Source organism: Fusarium musae, chromosome 1 (genome assembly GCF_019915245.1).
Source record: "Fusarium musae strain F31 chromosome 1, whole genome shotgun sequence".
Classification (NCBI taxonomy): domain Eukaryota; kingdom Fungi; phylum Ascomycota; class Sordariomycetes; order Hypocreales; family Nectriaceae; genus Fusarium; species Fusarium musae.
This window is the reverse complement of record NC_058387.1, coordinates 2,171,520-2,191,186: the sequence shown is the minus strand read 5'-3', so window position 1 is coordinate 2,191,186 and position 19,667 is coordinate 2,171,520. Positions and strand designations below refer to the sequence as shown.

The 19,667-nt window shown below is 49.9% G+C and overlaps 6 protein-coding genes across 6 annotated transcripts; 3 read left to right on the top strand and 3 right to left on the bottom strand.

Moving 5' to 3' along the window:
• Positions 1-84: 84 nt before the first annotated feature.
• On the top strand, positions 85-1,849 carry J7337_000660 (uncharacterized protein; the record flags this gene model as incomplete). The annotated part of the gene is made up of 3 exons (XM_044818408.1): positions 85-126; positions 282-600; positions 654-1,849. The coding sequence occupies 3 exons, from the start codon at positions 85-87 to the stop codon at positions 1,847-1,849; spliced, it is 1,557 nt and encodes a 518-aa protein (XP_044686110.1).
• A 630-nt stretch (positions 1,850-2,479) lies between these two features.
• J7337_000659 (uncharacterized protein) lies at positions 2,480-7,731 on the bottom strand (the record flags this gene model as incomplete). Its single annotated transcript, XM_044818407.1, has 2 exons — positions 2,480-2,755; positions 2,806-7,731. 2 exons carry the CDS (start codon positions 7,729-7,731, stop codon positions 2,480-2,482), a joined length of 5,202 nt encoding a protein of 1,733 aa, XP_044686109.1.
• A 124-nt stretch (positions 7,732-7,855) lies between these two features.
• On the bottom strand, positions 7,856-9,175 carry J7337_000658 (uncharacterized protein; the record flags this gene model as incomplete). Its single annotated transcript, XM_044818406.1, has 3 exons — positions 7,856-7,882; positions 8,098-8,163; positions 8,357-9,175. The coding sequence occupies 3 exons, from the start codon at positions 9,173-9,175 to the stop codon at positions 7,856-7,858; spliced, it is 912 nt and encodes a 303-aa protein (XP_044686108.1).
• A 4,500-nt stretch (positions 9,176-13,675) lies between these two features.
• Positions 13,676-15,616, top strand: J7337_000657 (uncharacterized protein; the record flags this gene model as incomplete). Its single annotated transcript, XM_044818405.1, has 5 exons — positions 13,676-13,876; positions 13,947-14,214; positions 14,267-14,669; positions 14,722-15,060; positions 15,112-15,616. 5 exons carry the CDS (start codon positions 13,676-13,678, stop codon positions 15,614-15,616), a joined length of 1,716 nt encoding a protein of 571 aa, XP_044686107.1.
• A 269-nt stretch (positions 15,617-15,885) lies between these two features.
• On the bottom strand, positions 15,886-16,728 carry PUP3 (proteasome core particle subunit beta 3; the record flags this gene model as incomplete). The annotated part of the gene is made up of 3 exons (XM_044818404.1): positions 15,886-16,029; positions 16,125-16,576; positions 16,722-16,728. 3 exons carry the CDS (start codon positions 16,726-16,728, stop codon positions 15,886-15,888), a joined length of 603 nt encoding a protein of 200 aa, XP_044686106.1.
• A 1,080-nt stretch (positions 16,729-17,808) lies between these two features.
• J7337_000655 (uncharacterized protein) lies at positions 17,809-19,397 on the top strand (the record flags this gene model as incomplete). The annotated part of the gene is made up of 2 exons (XM_044818403.1): positions 17,809-17,945; positions 18,011-19,397. The coding sequence occupies 2 exons, from the start codon at positions 17,809-17,811 to the stop codon at positions 19,395-19,397; spliced, it is 1,524 nt and encodes a 507-aa protein (XP_044686105.1).
• Between the last annotated feature and the right edge of the window lie 270 nt (positions 19,398-19,667).

Genomic DNA, 19,667 nt, shown 5'->3' with positions numbered 1-19,667 from the left:
CGAGATAGGTACGGCCAAGCTCCAAAGTACCTACAGTAGCTCTCATAAGTGCCTAGAGTGAGAGCTCCAACTATATCAGCCAACATGAAGACTTCGGGTACATCGTTCCTCCTTAGCACTGTTAGAGTAAGGTATACTGATCACTGCCAGATATCTTCCTAACATGTCTTCTCATCACCATCCCTCTCGTTCATCTATTTGTGTCTCCCTATACAAAAGTGGAGGAGTCTTTCAATATACAAGCAGCCCACGACATACTCATCTACGGAACACCCACTCAGGATATATATGAGCGCCTCTCTCATACTTACGACCACTTCTCCTTCCCCGGCGCCGTACCTCGTACTTTTCTCGGCGCTGTGCTCCTCGCAGGATTAGGGCAGCCCATCATCGCTCTTGTTGGTTTTCAGTATGCACAGCTTGTAGTTCGAGGAATCCTTGGTGCTGCCAATGTTGCTGCGCTCTTGACGTTCAAGTCTTCTCTCAAGAGAGCTTATGGGTCAGGTGTTTCAGCTTGGTGGGTGGTGTTTATGGCGAGTCAGTTCCATATCAACTACTATGTTTCCCGGACGTTGCCAAACATGTATGCATTCTGTCTCAGTAAGTTATCTCATTCACCATCGATGCTAGGACCTCCAACTCACTGTGACTAGCTACCCTTGCTTCGGCATTCCTACTCCCCCAGACGTCACCTCATCTCTCTGCTGCTCGTCAGAAACAAGCCATCGCCCTCTTGGTCATCGCAGCAGCCATCTTCCGCTCTGAAGTCGCTGTTCTTCTCAGCACTACAGGGCTCTACCTCCTTTTCACGCGTCGTATGGGTCTGGGCCCCTTGGTTCTCACTTTCCTCGGCTCATTCATCTCTTCACTGCTTATTTCAGTGCCCATTGACTCGTATTTCTGGCAGAAGCCCCTGTGGCCCGAGTTGTGGGGTTTCTACTTCAATGCTATCCTTGGGTCTTCGTCAGAATGGGGTGTTTCTCCCTGGTATTACTATTTCACCTCAGCGCTTCCCAAGCTATTACTCAACCCTTTCGTGCCCGCTTTGGCAGTGTATGCACTACTCCAGCCTGGCACATCAAGGGCTACCCAAACACTGCTGATCCCTAGCTTGCTCTTTGTGGCCATTTACTCTGCTCAGCCTCATAAAGAGGCTCGTTTTATCTTCTATGTTGTGCCGTCTCTGACTGCCGCTGCAGCTCTCGGCGCCAATTTTGTCTTCTCTCGCGCCTCTAAATCCATCATCTACCGTGGCGTCTCTGCTGTTATCGTCTTGTCGGTTCTCGTCAGCTTCGTAGGTAGCACTGTCATGCTCCTATTCTCTTCACTCAACTATCCTGGCGGTGATGCGCTTCGACAACTCTCTTACATCACCCGCGATGACCCTACTCCCGTCATAGACGTCCACGCCGACGTCTTGAGTTGCATGACGGGGCTGACCTTGTTTGGGCAGAACCCATCTGGTTTTCCCATCGCTTTCCCCATCACCTCCAAACCTGATTCTACGGCACCTGTTCTAGTCTTCGACAAGACTGAAAAGGGAGATCAACTTTATTGGCCGCGTTTCTGGGAGCGCTTCGACTATGCTCTCGCTGAGAACCCACGCAAGGTGTTGGGTGGCTGGCAAGTTATAGGAGTTGTCGCGGGTTACGACGGTGTTGAGATTCTCAAGCCTGGCTCTCATGCAGCAGGAGATGAGAGCAAAGAGGGAACAATCGGTGGTGAGAAATTACTGGGACTGGGCGCCAATGTCGCTGCTCTCAGAAATATGGTCAGGGGCTATACAGGTGGTTGGTGGGTTGGACCTCGAATGTCACCTCGAATCCGAATCTTGAGGCGTGTCAGTTAGTCAGATCTTCAAGACGACACAATATAGTGAATGTCTGCTTCCATCACAATTCAACAACAGTCAGTGCGAGTGTGAGACTGCGCCATTTGATACTACATCGTCTGATTTTCGTAATGCCCTATCATATCGTATAAACAATGCATACGTGCCTGCGTGGACTCCTCGATGCCACCCATAACCCCTGAAAAGACAAAAACCCATCATCCCAATTTACAGAGTGCAACAAAGTATAGTATGTGAGCCTCCTGGTAGACAAAGCAGCCAGGTATCAATATTTCCTTGCTTTCTCCACAGCCCAACGCCATGTACTGCCTTGCCTTGCCGTGCCCTGCCATCTTCGAGCCGTCTTTTCCAACCCCAGCCCGACAACACCCAACCCAACCCAATCGCAAACACATCTTGAGCACCTCGCACCGAAGCGTCTGGAATATAGAGAGCAAACCCCAGCACCTACTCAAAAAGACAAAGTTTTCCATCCAAAAGTCCCATCGCATCCTGCTATCCCTGAATCGTGCAAGCAAAAAGCGTTCTGTTTACCCTCCCCTTGTCGTGTACTTCGTGTCGCGTGGGTAATTATAGCATATATAAGTGCTCGGGTAACGTTCAAATAAGCCAATCGTCTGAGCCCAATCACAACTCTTGCTCTGTGTCGCTCCCTTCCTCTGTGTCGGGATCGTCGTCGCCGTCGTCCTCGTCGTCTTCGTCTTCGTCTTCGTCTTCGTCTTCGTCCTCGCTACTAGAGGGGCTTGGCAGCGCACCATATTTCCTCCTGTATCGTTCAAGTTCCTTCCTCTGTGCCATGAACATATCCAAGATTGCAGTCATTGGACCCTGGAGATCTTCTAGTTCCTTAATAGGGCCACCACCAGTAGCAAGGTGGCGCATCGCCAATGTCGATATACAGGTCTGGCGTTGTCAGTGAGGTTCCACTCATGTGTAGGTCAGCTCAAACTCACCTCTATCCTGCTCACTTGGTGCTCCAAGAAGTTCAACAAGAAGCGATCTGTGACCTCTCCTCCACGCTGCTTAATCCGCTCGAGCAGTTCTGTTTCTGGTGGTTGTAGCCCTGGGGCCTCGTTTCCTTCCAGAGAGCTGCAAAGCATCTCAAGTCGCAAACTGATTCTCCAGAGAGTCCAAATTGCATCAGGATCGATACTGAGCTCTGCCCCGGGTGCAAGGACGGCTGGCTTATCGCCGCCGCCGCCGCCTCCTCCTTCTTCCTTCCTCTCATGCTGCAGGTGGAATTCGATACGTCCAGCCAATGCATGAGGGTATAGCGAGTACACAACCTCGGGGTTTTCAAGACCCTTCAACTTCTTCTCGCCCATCTCCTTAACCTCAAAGCCTTGAGAGGTCAGGGATCTCAAATCCTTTCGAATGGCACTAGCATATGTCTCATCATCAAAGGTATCCTCGGAGCCAGAAGCGTTTCCGCGATCTGTATCTTGATAATTCTCTAGGCACCGCTGTATCTCCGAGATGAAGTCGGTCGAGACCGTGATCTGCCCACCGTCTGCAACCGCAGAGATTCGAGCCGCCTTGTTCACCATGGGTCCGAAATAATCCATACGTCGTGTAACTGGATCCGTCTCACTCACGCAGTCTCCAAAGTGGATACCCATCCGCACCGACAGTCCTTTGAAGATGAGACTGTTGTCCTTGTCATAGACAGGCTGGCAAGACACTGAGTTCAGGACTTCTGATGGCCAGTTCACATCGAGAAGCTGCATCTGAACAGCAAACGTCCATAACAATGCGGACGTGGCTGTTGGGAAGGAGACCATAAAAGCGTCACCTTCGGTCTTGACTTCGTAGCCACCAATTCGTCTCAGCTGTCGACGCATAACCTCGTTGTGTAGTTTGATAGCAGATCGCATGGCGCTGGGGTACATCTCCCAGAGTGTTGTCGAGTTCTTGATATCGGTGAAGACAATCGACACGTTACCTGTAGGCGCTGGGATCTCTGCCTCAAGTCGGTTTAGGGATGAATCGAGAACATCGCCCTTGGTCCTTCGGCCCCTCCTGGTATTGAGAACCTGGGCGTCATCGGGAATACCAGATGGATAAAGCGACATACTAGCACCGCGATGGAGTCTGGATCTCTCGACCCGTCGCTTTAGGTCAGCCACACTAATCATCATGACCATAATTTTGCCCGAGGCGCCGTATGCGATAGCCAGGTCACGAAGCTTCTGGGCCGCTCGCATGAGATCTTGTCTCTCAGCTCTCGCAATGTCCGTCACTAGACCAGGTGACAGGTACTCCCAGAGCTCGCCAGTCGCAATCAGGATAATATCATCCTGCTCTCGGATAGTCATGTTGCTGACATAGGGTGCTGCTTGTACGGCCGGCATCAAGTCAACGTATCCGAAGGCGCGTGAAACTTGGAGTAGATCGTTCAGTCTGCCGTTGCGAGAAACCCATCCACCAGCTTCGCGAATGCGCGATCTCTCATTGGGCTCGGCAGGATCATGCTTGCGGGTCAGCATCTTATGAGTACCATCTGTCTGGATTACCATTGCCTGTGCATCACCGACATTTGCAACATATAGTTCCGTACTTTGAAGATAAACCACAGTTGCCACACCCCCTGAGTTCAGGTCTTCCTTGGTAAGTATTACAGGCTGGCCAGAGCCCCTATGCGTTTTCAATGGCCTCTCCTCGGACTGCTGGATAGCAATAGTGACCAAATCCTTGTTGAGCTGGAGGAACGAGCGTCGTAGTGCATCAACCGGTGTTTCGTTCGATCGTGTCTTCAACTGCTTCAGTTCACCAGCGAAAATGTGACCAAAGTTTTCATGCAAGTATTTAGCGATCTTAGATCCACCGCTGGACAAAGCTTGTCCATCAAACAAGCCCAAGAGCATCTCTGTTTCTGACGAGTTGAATCTTGGTACCACGAGATCGACCGTTGACAAGTGCTCGTGCTTGCCAAGAGTATCGGCCATACCATAAGGCAGGTGGCCAGCGAGTGATCCAGATGTACGGACACGTCTGTCTTCACTCTGATCAGGAATACTGGGCTGAGTGAGAGTGACATCCATCAGGCCCAGGATACGCAAGTTAAGCAGACGGCTGAAGTCCGTGTACTCCTCACGATTTACGGCGCCAGGCCCCAGAGGAGCTGTGTTCGTCTGCTTAATCTCCAATCGCTTGTTGCCAGACAGATTCAGATATCTGAGGTTCGGATTGAGGTTCCAGTTCCAATCATAGGGCACGTTGGAGATGTTGTATTTTAGGTAGTTACTGCCACAGTCGAGAACAGCAAGGTTCTTGGCCCGTGAGATGTCGGCTGGCAAGTTGGTGAACCTGTTGCCGTTGATATAAAGTGCCTGTAGTAAACTGGACTCTTCTAGATCATCGGCAGGCAATGTCGTGAGAGCGTTTCCGGATAAATAAAGCTCAACTAGTTGAGGCCAGTTCTTGATCGATCTCTGTGGCATGTCACTGATTTCGTCGTTGTATGATAAGTTGAGCACCCGGAGCTCCCCAAGGAGTGTGATCTGATCAAAAACATCGTCATCCAGACGGTTGTCGGCCAAGTGAAGGTTACGAAGGGATCCAGCAAATGTGTTGTTAAGCCTTGATGACATCCCAGAATCCTTTCTGGTGTTGACTGTTTGTGTAGGGGCCGACGGAGTTGCTGATCTAGACACAACTGAGGTCTTACGGCCACCCTTCCCATAGACAGACACGACAGAGCTCTTGCGGTCACCAGCGTTAAGGGGAGATGGTCCGACACTGAGGAGTGTGCTCGAATTTTGACTGGGTCTTCGATCGTCTGACAGCTCTTCAGAGCTTGCTGTGGCCGACAGGGTTCCGAGTGGTGCAGCTCTTCCATTGACAGGAGGGGGCGCAGGCTGCGATTCCTCTCCTGGTATCCGTGGCGCCCTGGAAGCAGGTTTGGGGAAGTGCTCCAGAACATTTGAAGAGGCGTTAAAGGTCTCCAGTCGGTTTGCCCACCATAACTCCATGGGCAGCTTGGAGATATTGTTTCCTCGGACATTGAGCACTCTCAGTTCAGTCAAGCAACCAATCTGGGCTGGTAGCTCTCCAACGGAATTGTTCGCGATACTAAAATGCTCGAGTCTGCTCAAGGTACCGATTTCTTGGGGCAACGAAACAAAGTAATTTTTATCCAGGATCAGGTGCTCCAGGTTGACCATGTTGACGAACGACGAGTCAATACTGGCAAGCTGAGCGTTCGATAGGTTCAATATCTTGAGTGTGGGAACTGGGGCAACAATCTCGAATTTGTTGAGGGGGTTCGAGTTCAGTTTGAGTTGGCGAAGGGACTCAAACTGTCCAACAAAGGCAGAGACGCAGTTGTGATCAGCAGAAAGAATCTCAAGCTTCGGGAGCTCCGAAATAATGTCGATGCTCGAGATACCATTGTACTTAATGTCGAGTTCGCGTAGGCTGACAAGTTGTCCAAATGACGCTGGTACAGCGTGCGTCAGCCTATTGTTAGTTATCAACAATTTCTCCAAGTTCTTCAGGCCGCCAATCTCGTGAGGAATCGTTGCAATGGCATTGAAACTCAGATCCAGGTCGACCAAACTTGGTAGATTGCACAAGAAAGTCGGGAACTTGTCGAGGAAGTTAGAAGAAATATTAAGAGAGCGAAGTGACTGGTATGCTCCAAAGTAAGAGGGCAAGTGTTTAAGCCGGTTGTTGGCCAAGTTCATCTTCAGCATCCCTGTAAGAGAGTTGAGCTCAGCGTGCTCCAACTGCTCCAGCCGGTTGTTTGCAACATCCAGAAAGGTCAATCTGTTTGCTCGACTCAGACTGGGCGGTAGTTTCCTAGCTTCGTTGTTGTTAAACTTGATGTCTCGAAGATGTTTACAAGACTGTATAAAGTCTCGCGGGACGTCGAGCGAGAGGTTGCGCGAGAGGTTAAGAGAGATAATCTCCATGGCCTTTGAGTATAGGGATATAGGTATTGTAACGAGGTTGCGACCAGAGAGGTCCACGTAATTGAGCTTCTGAGCCCGAGCCAGGCCCATGTCGGTTGTTTTGGCATGGAAGTCGCTCTCCCTGGCAGACAAGAACATGAACCTGCAGAGGTAACTGTTGTCTTCGCGGCCGAGGTCTTCGATTCTATCTTTTTCCTCATAACCGACTTGCTGCAGGAGCCGCTTCTGCATGAGTAAGGGTCTCTCAGGGGGTGTCAAAACCCTGATAAGATCATGCTTCTTCATGATAATATGATAGTTCTCCAAACCGTCAACCACATAAGTCTTCTTAATGACTTGGGAGATGACATCCGTGACATTCGAGTCCAGAGGCATGGAATGTGTAGAGAATGTACCATCTGAGCGAAAGATTCGAATGCAGTATGGGGATGCCTTCTCTTCTGGGCGAGGGGGGCTACCAATCTCATCTGGTTCAGGGCCATGGTATGAGTTATCCTCAGTATTGCGTCGCACTGCCCAACTGTCAGGAGCATCCCAACGGCCTTTAGGTGCTGTGGAGATAATGGAATCGTGGCGCTCAGGTTCGACATTGTTAACGAAGCTAGTATCCATAGGTGTAAGTGGAGGAGGTTTCGTTAGGATACCCTCCATATCGTTCAGGTTGGTATCGAGATGATATATTTTGTTAGGATCGTTACGATCTGTCGGGCCAATTGCATCATCAACATAGTCTTGAGGCCGATGGGTTCGTTGCTTCTTGGCGAAAGGGAACTTATTGTTGAAAGTTGCACCACGTTGACCTGGAATTGGTCGCATATCAGGGACATCACTCGTCTCCCCAGGGCCAAAGGTCCCGGAAAACGGTAATGTAGTCGTCGATACATCGCTTGGGCGGTGCAAGTCAGGCTTCGAGGTCTTCGGCTGGAGAGATCTTGTTGATTGAGGTAAGTCGCGAAGTTTAGCCATATCGTCTTTGTCTTTGTGATGCCTTCTAAGCCGTCCAAAGATTCCGCGTTTGCCGTGATGATGACCGGGTGAGGTCTGACCATCAACTTGGGAGGATTTCGTGCTCCAAGTCATTCCTGCACTTCTAGTACTTGGTGTCGGGCTTTGGCCTCTAGATTTGGTTGAGTACATGGCGCTACTACCCCCACGATCGCGCGACATCTGCGTGCCAATCGCTGTATCGTCCCTACTCATTGTCGGCCGCAGTGTCCGAGGATCATCATTACTCTTATGGTGTCGGTGATGCCCGGGTAAATGAACTATAGAATGACCCGACCTCGAGGATGACGATGTCTTTGGGGGAATTTGCGAGGAACCGTCACCCACATATCGCTCTCGATCGGGTCCGGTCATGATGTCTCGGACGGGAGCTTCGCCATATCGAGCGATGTCCTATAAGATGGATGTCAGTAAGCCAGCACGCTGTTGAAAATGCTATATGAGTGAGATGGCAGCTGGATCGAATTGGGCACTAAAAACAAAACCAAGGGATAATTTGGGAGAGGAATGTGTCGATCGTTGACCAGACCGGGGGGTTCACCAAGGGTTCAGGACGATGAGACAGAGGCGGGGGTGTTGAACGTACACTGTTGTCCTGGTATAGAAAAGGCACCACCTCTGGTGCAGGAACTGGAGTTCTCGGTCTGGAAGATGATGGTGATGCATCGCGAGTGTGATCCGTGGCATTGGAATAGTTGCGATCTCTATGTGTGGGGCGGCTGTGGCTATAAGAGCGTCCACGCTGGTCCTTGCCCGCGAGCGAAGTGGGTAGGCTGCCATCTGAGCTATCGCGCCCAGGGAATTCCTCGCCAAAGAAGCCCTGAAGTTTGCGAAAACCACCTCTGGTTATACTGGTTTTGCTGCCCTGACTGCTCGCCGTGAGGATACTGGCAGCGGATGGGCGCCTGCCATCAAAATATGAAGCCTCGGGGGCATCGTGTTGCGAGGGATGAGAAGCATACTGGTGCTGATGTGGTTGGCGGTTACTGATCTGATGACCCGGAGAAAGCTGGGAGGCGAGGGAGAGGTTGTCGCTCGAATCGTTGAAGAAAGTGGTCGGCATGTTGGAAGAGGTCGAAGGGGAACCGGGCTGGTTCATCCACGGTGCTATTTGAGGGCTCGCGCCGCCGGTGGGCGGAATCTGGTGGATCTGAGGGACTCGGGAGGTTTCGAGAACGGCGAGCTCACGTCGATAGTTGGTGAGGTCGCTCATGCGACGGTCTTTGGGATGAGCATTGGCGCCGGCGCGAGGGGCGAAGTTTGTAGCAGTAGGTGAGAGTTGAGGCTCATCCTTGGAAGAGGACCTGTGAGATGCGGGAAAGCGTTTAGCTGGATGGCGGGAGGCGAGATGAACGGCGACAGGGCGGGAGATGGCAGCAGGGGATCGGGAGACGGGAGACGGCATATTATCGGAACCATAATCACAACTATAAACTCACCACGGGTTGCTCAGTGAAGCATTGCCATCAGCGCTTGGGCGAGCAGAAAGAGTAGGGGTTGGTAGCTGGCGAGGCGTCGAGGAGAATGTCGAGGTATTAGAGGTGGTAGCAGCAGCAACAGCAGGGGAAGCTGTCGCAACGGGAGCAGCGGCGGAGGATGATGGAGTTGGTGTTAGAGCATCAACGTTAGGTGCCGGATTGGGAGTAGGCGAGTGAGTGGGAATGGGAGTGGAGATAGTAGAAGCGGAAGCGGGAGCGGGAGTAGTGGAGGCAGTCGAGGGTGAGGGCGATTGCGATTGCGATTGAGATGGTGACGAGGACCTCACGGTGACCGCAGAGTATGTACTACTTTCGGCGCTTGCGGTGCTCGGACTGTCATCATTGTTGCTTTTGTTTCTTCTGCTTCCGCTTCTGCTTCTGCTGTTGCTGCTACCTCTGATTTTGCTTCTGCTAGAGCTCGTGATCGAGCCGATGCGATTGAAGGGCTCATTCCTGGTCATTGTCGCCGGGGCGTGGATGGCGTTGATGGTAGGGCCCTAGGCCATAGGGAATAATATGGGTAGGGCAGGGTCCGGATGAGGACAGGACAGACAGGCACGGAGCAGCTAAGCATAAGCAGGCACGGTGGATAACTTTGTTAGCGAGAGAACAGACTCTTGAGACCCCGTCAATTTGGTTCAGATTTGTTCACAAGTAGGGGCCCAGTCAGTATGTAGAATGGGTAAGACTCAAGAGACGAGTTCGGGTTCGGGGTTGCAAATCGTGACTGTGAGCGGCGGGGGATGAACGGACTTCCAAAGCTACTAAGGTGGGTGAGATTGGTAGATCCTCAATACGTAGCTAGAGACATACGCGGAAAGGTGAGGTATGTCGTTTTATTTTAGAGATCGAGATGAGATGAGATATCCTAGGAAGGTAATAGGCAAGGCAAGGCAATGCAATGTAAGGTTAAGGGAAAGGAAGGTAAAGGTACGGAGTAGACCGAATATGTGGTAGGTGAGTTCACGTCATGTCTGGAAACAAGAGGTAGGCTTATGAGGCTGAGTTGGAGCTCCCTGTTCCTGGCGATGCCCGGGTCAGAAGGATGAGAAGACAAGAGAGACGCTGAAGGGTGAGGGCAATCAGGTCCAGGCAAGGTCACAGACAGCGTGCCTGGTGAATGAATGAGTGAGTGAGTGAGTGAGTGGGATGTAGGTAAGGCCAAAGTGCAATACAGTGTAAGTAACTACCTTGTCATGGAGAGATGCATGAATGGGTCTGTCTACCGTAGTATAACCTCCATGTTGCTGTTGCTGGTGTGTGTCTGTAGGTGTGGTTCAAGGACATTCAGCCAGCCCGTTGTCGCCAAAGATCCATCCATATCCATGGGAGCCTTCTAACTTTCCGCAATGCTGGCTGCTTTGGTCGTTGGCGCTCCAGCTTCGTCCGCCCGGGGCAGAGTCGGGTGAGATCGACCGGGGTCTGCCCTCTGTGTCTGGGCGGGATGAAAGACGATGGAAGAGAGGCTGGTTCTTAGCGCGTTACCCATGGATAGGTAGTTTGAGCAGAGCAACGCCGTCTGTCTCTGAGGTGTCTTGGGTTCCAGGGGCAGTGTCCACTAAACTACTCAGGTAGTCACTGTCCCTGTCCTGTGGAAGGCACCTAAGCTACCTAAGGTAACGACGGGACCTCAAAGTGTGATGAGCAAGGTCAGGGCAGGTGAACTGAGGGAGGGTAAGGTACCTTACTCACTGGGTACGCCCGATTCAAAGATTCAGGTGTACCTGAGTCCCTTGTTTGTGGTGGAGCAAATGCCACAATCGACAATATTTGTTGTTGTTCATATGTACAAGCAGGACAAGGTCTACCTAGATAAACGTTACTTTTCCTAGGTACCTAAATGAATTCTCTTTTGTCGGGAAGATAGATGGTTTGCCGTTTTAATTAATCTGCCTTCCCGTTGCATATTTGCAGGCGAATGGCAGATGCTGTGTCTCCGGTTTGTCCATGACACGTTCAGTCCAAGCAAATGCAAATGCAAATGCAAATGCAAAGCGCCTATTGTTTAATTCCTATGTGCATACATACGCCCTACCTAGGGTTATTAGGCCCAGCTAGCTCTCAGTGTTGATATGCTCTAGTAGTACGGATACGGAAATACTTAATCTCAGATAGCGTCATCCAATCTCATATACACGGAAATGGCATCGCACGTACCACACGCTCGCCGCTCGCTATACGGAGTATAGTCTATTGAATCTCATAATTAGTCCACCACCTGAACTTGCTTTGGCTCCAGCTGTCTTGTAAGTCATAGCAAATCCCAGTTTGCTGGATACATGCTGCTGCATAACAATCAAAGACAATCTTCAGCCAGAGGCTTCGCAGAGAGAAACAAGCCCTGCATCATATCATGGATCTTCACGTCTTGCAAAATAATCCACAATTAAACAATGCCCAAATCATATCCTTTGTGTGCGCAAAGAAAGAATCTCAATATCCCGGCTGCAGTAGCTACATACCAAATGAGATGCTAACCATGTACAGAACAAACGAGACCCATGCTCCGGTCCCATTCAGGGTCTTGAAGGCGCTGCTTGCTTCTTCCCGTTCCTTTTTTACGGTTCTTTTGTTGGTAGACCTCTGCAATGACTACCTAGAGAGTACATGCAGAGTACGGAGTACTGGACCGGGGTTTGTGATAGTGTCTGGTCGGTTTTTGTATTCCGCAAATCAGCTGTTGTTTCTTTATTGGGATCGGTATTTGCCCTTGTAGACAGATTTCACGTGCCACAATCCCATGGTCGGTCCTTCATGAGTCGATTGTAACGTTAAGTTCTGTGCAACAGAGACTGTCGATATCCAGAGTGCTGGGCTGGTTGCTGTGACTCGAAAACCTACTATGCCGACCTACATACTTACACTGTATAATCATCATTCATATTTTGTGCTTGGGAATTGGAATAAATTGCTCGAATGGACCCCTGACGACTAAAGTGATGTAGTCTATGTACCTATGTTAGGAAATAAGTTGGAATGCTCCATGGCTCAAACAGATCCTATCACCTCTGTATGGATGATTGGTCTGATGAGGGAAGTCCAGTTTAATTATAGCAACATCGTGAAACGAGAGAACTCGCGTACTCTGAACTGTAACGTTGATAGGTCTTGTCCATATTATAGCGCATCTATCCGTATTCCTCCTGCAATCAGTCATTCGGCATATATCGTCGGTTCTTTGATCACCACGCTTACTCGTCATCAACAGTACTGTACAGTAACTACCTACATATTATTGTCGTGTTGGTTTCCAAGAGTATATCCACATCCTATACATACCAGTACATCAACTCCCCATTGCGGGTCAACGGTAGACGGACCTTGTTTTTGCATCCGATGCATTAAATGGCTGCAATTGAAAACAGCTAAGACGGGTTACACGGATGCTGATGTTACTATGGTCCAAGGATAGCCCTTCTCAGCCTCTCCATGCTTTATCGTTAACACAACGCTTTGAGTTTGGACGATAGGTGGCTTCTGTTTTCCTACATAGGAATACTACAACAGCAGATTACCTTAGTACTAGGTAGTGTGGCTATGAATACTTAGGCATGGTAGATAGGGTAAGTCTACCTACTAGGTACGAAAGTTGGTCGTCGACAATGAAATCGAACATCATGTTGGGGAATTTTCTCCCTTCCTTAGACCTACCTCCTAACGTTAGTATCCAGTTGCGTGAGCTGAGTATACTTTCCGTCCTATCTTCTACCTTACATCAAGGTATTCTGTTCTTCTCTCAACAATAGCCTGCGTGATCCATCATGATCTACACTTGAACTTCATCGGCTAACCCTTCTCAACTCACAATAAACCATCTCCCACATGGAGCTCCACATCACGCCGTACAAGCAAACCAACCTGATAAGAACACATCATAACCTTCTCAAAATCATAATGTTGCAGATCTCGTATCATGTTGGCTGTAAATATCTCACCCACCAGCGAAGATTTTACCCTGGAGAGAGGGGCAGATCAGTCACCACTATCGATCCGCAGAATCTCTCCGGGAATTACTCCGTGAAGCCTATTAAATAGATTGACAACTACCGATGTCGTTCTACTGGTCGACTCGCTGTAAAAATTGTCTCACGGTAGGGCTCAACAAGACGCTGTGTGACAGCACATAATACCCTGCAGTTCGACGCCAGCTGTATTCGATTCGAGCCTCATTACTGGATTGGCGCTGTTGCATATCATCTTTGTCCCGTATATGACACCGGGTTTGTTCTCCTGTCGATACAGCCGTGAAAGTGCACGGTACTGCCGAAGAAAAGTGGCTTGAATTGGTTTATCGTGAGTTGATGTTTGATCACGAGCGGCCGTCTCACGTGCTGAGAGCCCATGTGCATGTGTATATAACTAACAGGCTGCAGACGATATCACCGTAGCACCCTCCAGAACCAGCATCAACCCAGTTCTCTGTAGTCATGGGTAGCACGGATCAAAGTCTGCGAGCCTGGTGGAAAGAGAGCTCGGTGTATCAAGTCTACCCTGCTTCTTACCAAGATTCCACTGGCTCTGGTGTTGGAGACCTGAAGGGCATTATCTCTCGAGTTGATTACCTCAAAAACTTGGGGGTTGATATCGTATGGCTTTCACCAATCTTCAAGAGCCCTCAGGTTGATATGGTGTGTCACCACCTTTTTTCTCCCCTTTCGAAAAACCAACAATATTGCATTGTATATTAACAAACCTTAGGGGTACGATATTAGTGACTATTACACAATCGACCCTCCATATGGTGATGTCTCAGATGTTGATGTCCTCAAGGACAAGCTCCATGAGCGAGGCATGAAGCTCGTTCTCGACCTGGTCATGAATCATACCAGTGATCAGCATGAGTGGTTCAGGGAGTCTCGAAAGTCCAAGGACAACCCCTATCGTGATTGGTACATCTGGAAGCCTGCAAAGTATGATTCCGAAGGAAACAGGCACCCTCCCAATAACTGGGACGCTCATTTCCAAGGTGAGTTCACTAGGGCTTCTAATTCCGAGTGTCCCAGCTGACGAATGTATAGGAAGTGCCTGGGAGTACGACGAAACCACAGATGAATACTATCTCTGCCTCTTCTGCAAGCAGCAGCCAGATCTTAACTGGGAGAACCCAGCAGTCAGAAAACAAGTTCACGATGTCATGCGCTTCTGGCTCGACAGAGGCACCGATGGTTTCCGCATGGATGTCATCAACTTTGTCAGTAAGGACCAGGCGTTCCCCGACTCCGATAAGACTGTACTTCGTGGTCATGAATTCTATGCTTGTGGCCCCCGATGCCACGAGTTTCTCAAAGAGATTGGTGCTATTCTGCAAGAGTACGATGCTTTCAGCGTGGGTGAGATGCCCTGTGTGCACGATGAGCGTGAGTTGATTAAGGCTGTCCGTGGTGACCGTGGAGAGTTGAGCATGATTTTCCACTTTGAGTTGTAAGTCAAGTTTCCAACATCAGTATTATATCAGCCGCTGATCAACTCGCAGGATGGATCTTGATCATGGTGTTGGCGGCAAGTTCACACCTAGATCCTGGGACCTTTCTGAGCTCAAATCTACCACTCTCAAATGGCAGAAGTTCATGTACGACAATGGAGGCTGGAACGCCCTTTACTTGGAGAACCATGACCAACCACGGGCTGTAAGCCGCTTTGTTCACGATGGCACCAAGCATCGGGTGGATAGTGCGAAGCTTATCGCCATCTTCCTGGGTTTCCAGTCAGGTACCCCTTTTATTTACCAAGGACAGGAGATTGGGATGACCAATGTCCCCTCAGACTGGGGCTTGGAAGAATATAAGGACCTTGACTGCCTTCGACATTGGGAGTAAGTCGGAGAATGTAGCTGCTAAACACATTTCACTGACATCCTGCGTAGTCTTCACAAAAACGATGATGAGGCGGCTCGAAACTCCTACAAGGTGGAGTATCAGAAGAAGTCTCGTGACAATGCCCGAACTCCCATGCAATGGGACGCAGGCCGCAACGCTGGCTTTACTACTGCTGATGCTAAGCCTTGGATGAGAGTCAACGACAACTACAAGGAAATCAACGCTGCATCGCAGACTTCAGACCCTAACTCTGTGTACAGCTGCTATCGCAAAGTTCTGCAGAGACGAAAGGAGTTCCTAGATCTATTTGTATATGGAAACTTCCAACTCGTTGACGAAACCAACGAGAAGGTCTTTGCATACTCACGAAGGGCCGACAACGGAGAGACTGCTCTCGTCGTATGTAACTTCACGACTGATACAGTTGCGTGGTCTTTGCCTGGCAAGATTCGAGCGGTGCTGGTCAGCTCTGCTGGAAGAACACTTGATGAGTTAAACGGTGGTGAGACCAAACTAGCACCTTGCGAAGCCTTCGCGGTCCTGCTCGAGTAGGATGAGCTGCATATTGAATATGGCAATGTATTCGATCCCCATAGAAGAGGACAATGACAATATGGGCCAATTGGCAGAGTTGAATCAAACCGTGAATTCATTCACCCTGGGAGTATTGAAGCTTGTGACAGAGAGGGTTGATGGCAAGACGAAGACGTGCATTCTCATTACCCGGCGGTTGACATTGGCCGAGTATTTATTCATACAAGATACATAAACCACTCCTCGTCCCGCTCTATTCGTGTAGATTTGTCTATCACACCGCCGCTCTAGTCCTGTCGTCCCTTTAGTAATCGCTTGGTGACCTTGTCCTTCTCGATAATGTAAACGTGCGCACCCCAGCCTGAAAGGGCATCACGGTCAACAGCGTTGAGCAACGACTGAGAGATGGTCTCAAAAAGGGCATCGGGTTCCTATAAGTAATATGATCAGCATTTCGCTCTTGAGCAGAGCAACACCCACAGCCAAACTCGGACGATGTATAGCTGCTTTGTCATTATTTGCATACCAGATCAGGCTCCCAGAGACCCTCGCACATGCCAAAGAGCTGCTCGGAAGCGGTGCCAGAGACAATGAAGTCCTTGGCAAAGTCGATACAGCCAATACTATCGAAGCCACAGATAAAAGGCTTGCCAGTCTTGGGATCAAGACCAGCAACGACAGGAGACACGAAGTAAGGTCCAAAACGGCGCTCGTAGAGAGATGAGGAAACGAGATTGGCAAAGGTTCGAGGGGCGATGGAGCGCTCCTCACGCAGGCGGTACATGTTGACCTTGTAGCGGAAGAGGTCGCTCACGGTGTTGACATCGGTAGCCAGGCCAGTGAGACCTAAGAAGACGTCGCCGTACTGGAAGATCTTGGGGAAATTGTTGGACACAGTAAGAGCCTGGAGACCGAGGCGAAGATCGCATGCGATGGCGACACAGTCCTTTCCGACCATGGCAACACAGGCGCCGCCGTCTGGAGGAAGAGGGAGGTTAGCTATGGATGAAGGCTGGTATGATGACAGGCGACCGAGACGAACTTATCGAGAAAGGAGATGACTATTGATTGAGTTGCATGGTTAGCTTTGTGCGAAAAAGAGATTGGCTCGTCGGAGGTTAACCTACCATGATGGCTTCTTGAGGGTAGAGAGGTAGATGCGAGGTCGGGAACCGACGTCAACCAGCGGCCGGCTTATCGAGAGAAACTCGGGGACAAGGAAGGCGGTGATTCGTTGTGTGAAGCCGAAAGCTTTGCAGTCGTTAATTCGTATCGTATCTTCGCGTCGTGGGGTTGTAGAACAGCAGCCGGCGTGGAGTGGATGGAGTGCGAGTTGGACAGTTGAAGCTCCCGTCACTGGGCTGGAGCTACTAGTTAAGGTAGTTAGTTAGAAGGTGCAGTGCAATGAGGTTGCTGCTAAGGTCCGCGGTACGTACAGGCGGGCGGGCTGCAAGGCAAACACGGTCTGGCGTGGCCGGGTACAGGCAGGTCCACGTCTGTTACAGTAGCCTACAACTTGTGGCGGCTGAGGCTCAGTTACCAGAATTACATAAGCGAACATATAGTCGAGTTCGAAATCGCATTTGGAGAGAAGAGGAATGATTAGAATAAAACAGCTATCAGACTCTGATTCACAGAAGTTTTCATGTATTCTAAATGACCATATAGGAGTGCTGTAAAAATTTGAGCACTCGAAACTCCTGACAACTACTTAACATAACCTTTAAAGTTACCTACCTGGGTACGGAGTAGACAATAGAGGTTTAGGACAATGCGCATACCTTGGTTTGGTATCAACTAGCAGATTTTGCCTGAGCGTCAGTAGTTGTTTGTTATTGCTCTTATTTAGCCTCTGGTTTGAGTCTTCTGTTTCTAACTACTAATCCAAGTACTTGAGGTTGGGAGGTTTATTTAGAAGCTTCTAGCAGCTCAGAGAGTTATTCAAGGGTGCTCATACATAACTCGTGGCTGCCCTGGCTGCCTGCTGGAGCTGTCTCTTGGTAGCTAAGGCCCCTCTATTTCCAGTACGTAACCCCGCTGTTGATCACCTCACTCGACTCTCACGTCTACCTGCTTACATCACCGTCAACCCAGCTCAACATCCATTCCCCCACGATCATCCGGTCCTTTATTATCGAATTCGTGTTAGTCTAATACAGGTGCAGCTTCAACCCTACACCTCATCTCTTAATACCTACACCTTCCGAAGAATGGCGACCAACGTCGTGGTGATAGCCACCGACCTACGGCGAGCTACTATCAAGGTCAACCCTGGAACCTACCTTATTGATGTGCTGGAGGAAGCTTGTAGAAGACTCAACCTTTCCAGTGATAAATATCTTGTCAAGTAGGTACCACATGCTCAAATTAGACTCTTCCGCTGAGCAAATAGCTGACGAGATCAACGTATAGACACCGACAAAAAACAGTAGATTTATCTGTCCCCTTCCGAACTTCTGGCCTGTCACCAGGCGCAAAGCTTGAACTTGTCCAAAAAGCGAAAACACCTTCTGCTATCCAAGTCGCCCTCCAAATTCCTCCACCCGAGGGTCGCGAAATACCCGGTGGCCGGTTGATTCAAAAATTCCCCAGCGATCTCACCATATGGAAGCTTCTACGCCAGTTCGAGAGCGGAGAGGCCAGCAATGGAAGGAACATCAATATTACCGGCCGCGGGATCGCGCAAATGAGTGGTGATACAGGGAGTGGTAGCGGACAGCTCTACTATGAGACACCTGTTCTCAACATAATGGGACGAGAGCTTTCAACCTTTGCCGATTTCCAAAAGACACTATCGCAACTAGGATACAACTCAGGGAGTGTCCTGATTAGATTGGACTACCGAAAGACAGACAAGACACTGTACGATGCAATGACAGAAATTGGTCAGTTCTTCAAAGACACCGATGATGAAGACCTGAAGGCAAAAACGCCAGCTGCAAAGGTAGAGCTTGCACCAGAACAAGGGGCGCAGAAACCAGAGGAGCAAGCACAAAGGGAGACGCAGGACTCACATATGACGGAAAACCAAGTAGAACAGACACAAGACCCAGCCCCCATTCAACAAGAAACCGAGCCCAAGGCTGCCAACGAGGACAGCATGGACATCGACTCTTCTCAGCCCGGGGATCCTCTGGCACCTATCAACGTTTTCCTAGCCCCTTCAGGAACAACACCTGCTGCAGCCTTGGCCCCCGCTACCGACGCTGACTTTGCCCCTACAATCGCTCATGCGCAACTTCATCAAGCTCGGCTTCAGGGGGACTCGAGGAACAAGCGTCTGCTATCAGACCGCGAATTGGAAGAGAAGGCTGCTGCAGAGGCCGCAAGGATCAACGCAATCAAGTCTGTTCTCGTCAAAGTTCGATTTCCGGACAACACAAGCAGCGACTGGGAAGTAAGTCCCTCTCACAGTGGCCAGTTCCTCTACGATGCTGTTCGGCATATTATGACCCATAACAACCAACCTTTCCATCTTGTTCTTCCTGGGACCAAGATTGTGATTAAAGACGATCCTAGCCCCAGCAATGGATTGATCAAGGCGTACAAACTGTCTGGGCGTACCTTGATTAACCTGGTCTGGGATGAAGCTGTACCATTGGCCGTACGGAAAGAGCCATTCCTCAAAGCCAACATTGCTCAAAAGGGCCAGCAGGTGAAGGTGCCTGAGATCATTGCTTCGAATGATGAAGAAGAGGAAGTACCTGTTGCTCGACCAGCACAAACAGAGAAGGGCGAGGGCTCAGGAGAGAAGACTGGCAAGAAGACACCCAAGTGGCTCAAGCTGGGCAAGAAATAGACAATAGTGGCAGTTTAGAAACATTGCGGAGTTCGCATTAACGATCATTGGTGGCGTTGGTTTTAAGGTGACTTTTTCATAGAGCAAAACAGCGAAATCCATTGGACATGAATACATATTGCATTCAACGGATATGAGTTCGAAAAATGAAGGGGAGGCGTCACTCATCACGGAAGACAGATTGGAACATGGCTTGATCATTACGCCATAAATCTCTTGAAAGTGTTGGTATTCCGGTGATCCGCAGCTAAATCCCTGCCACGGAGCGCC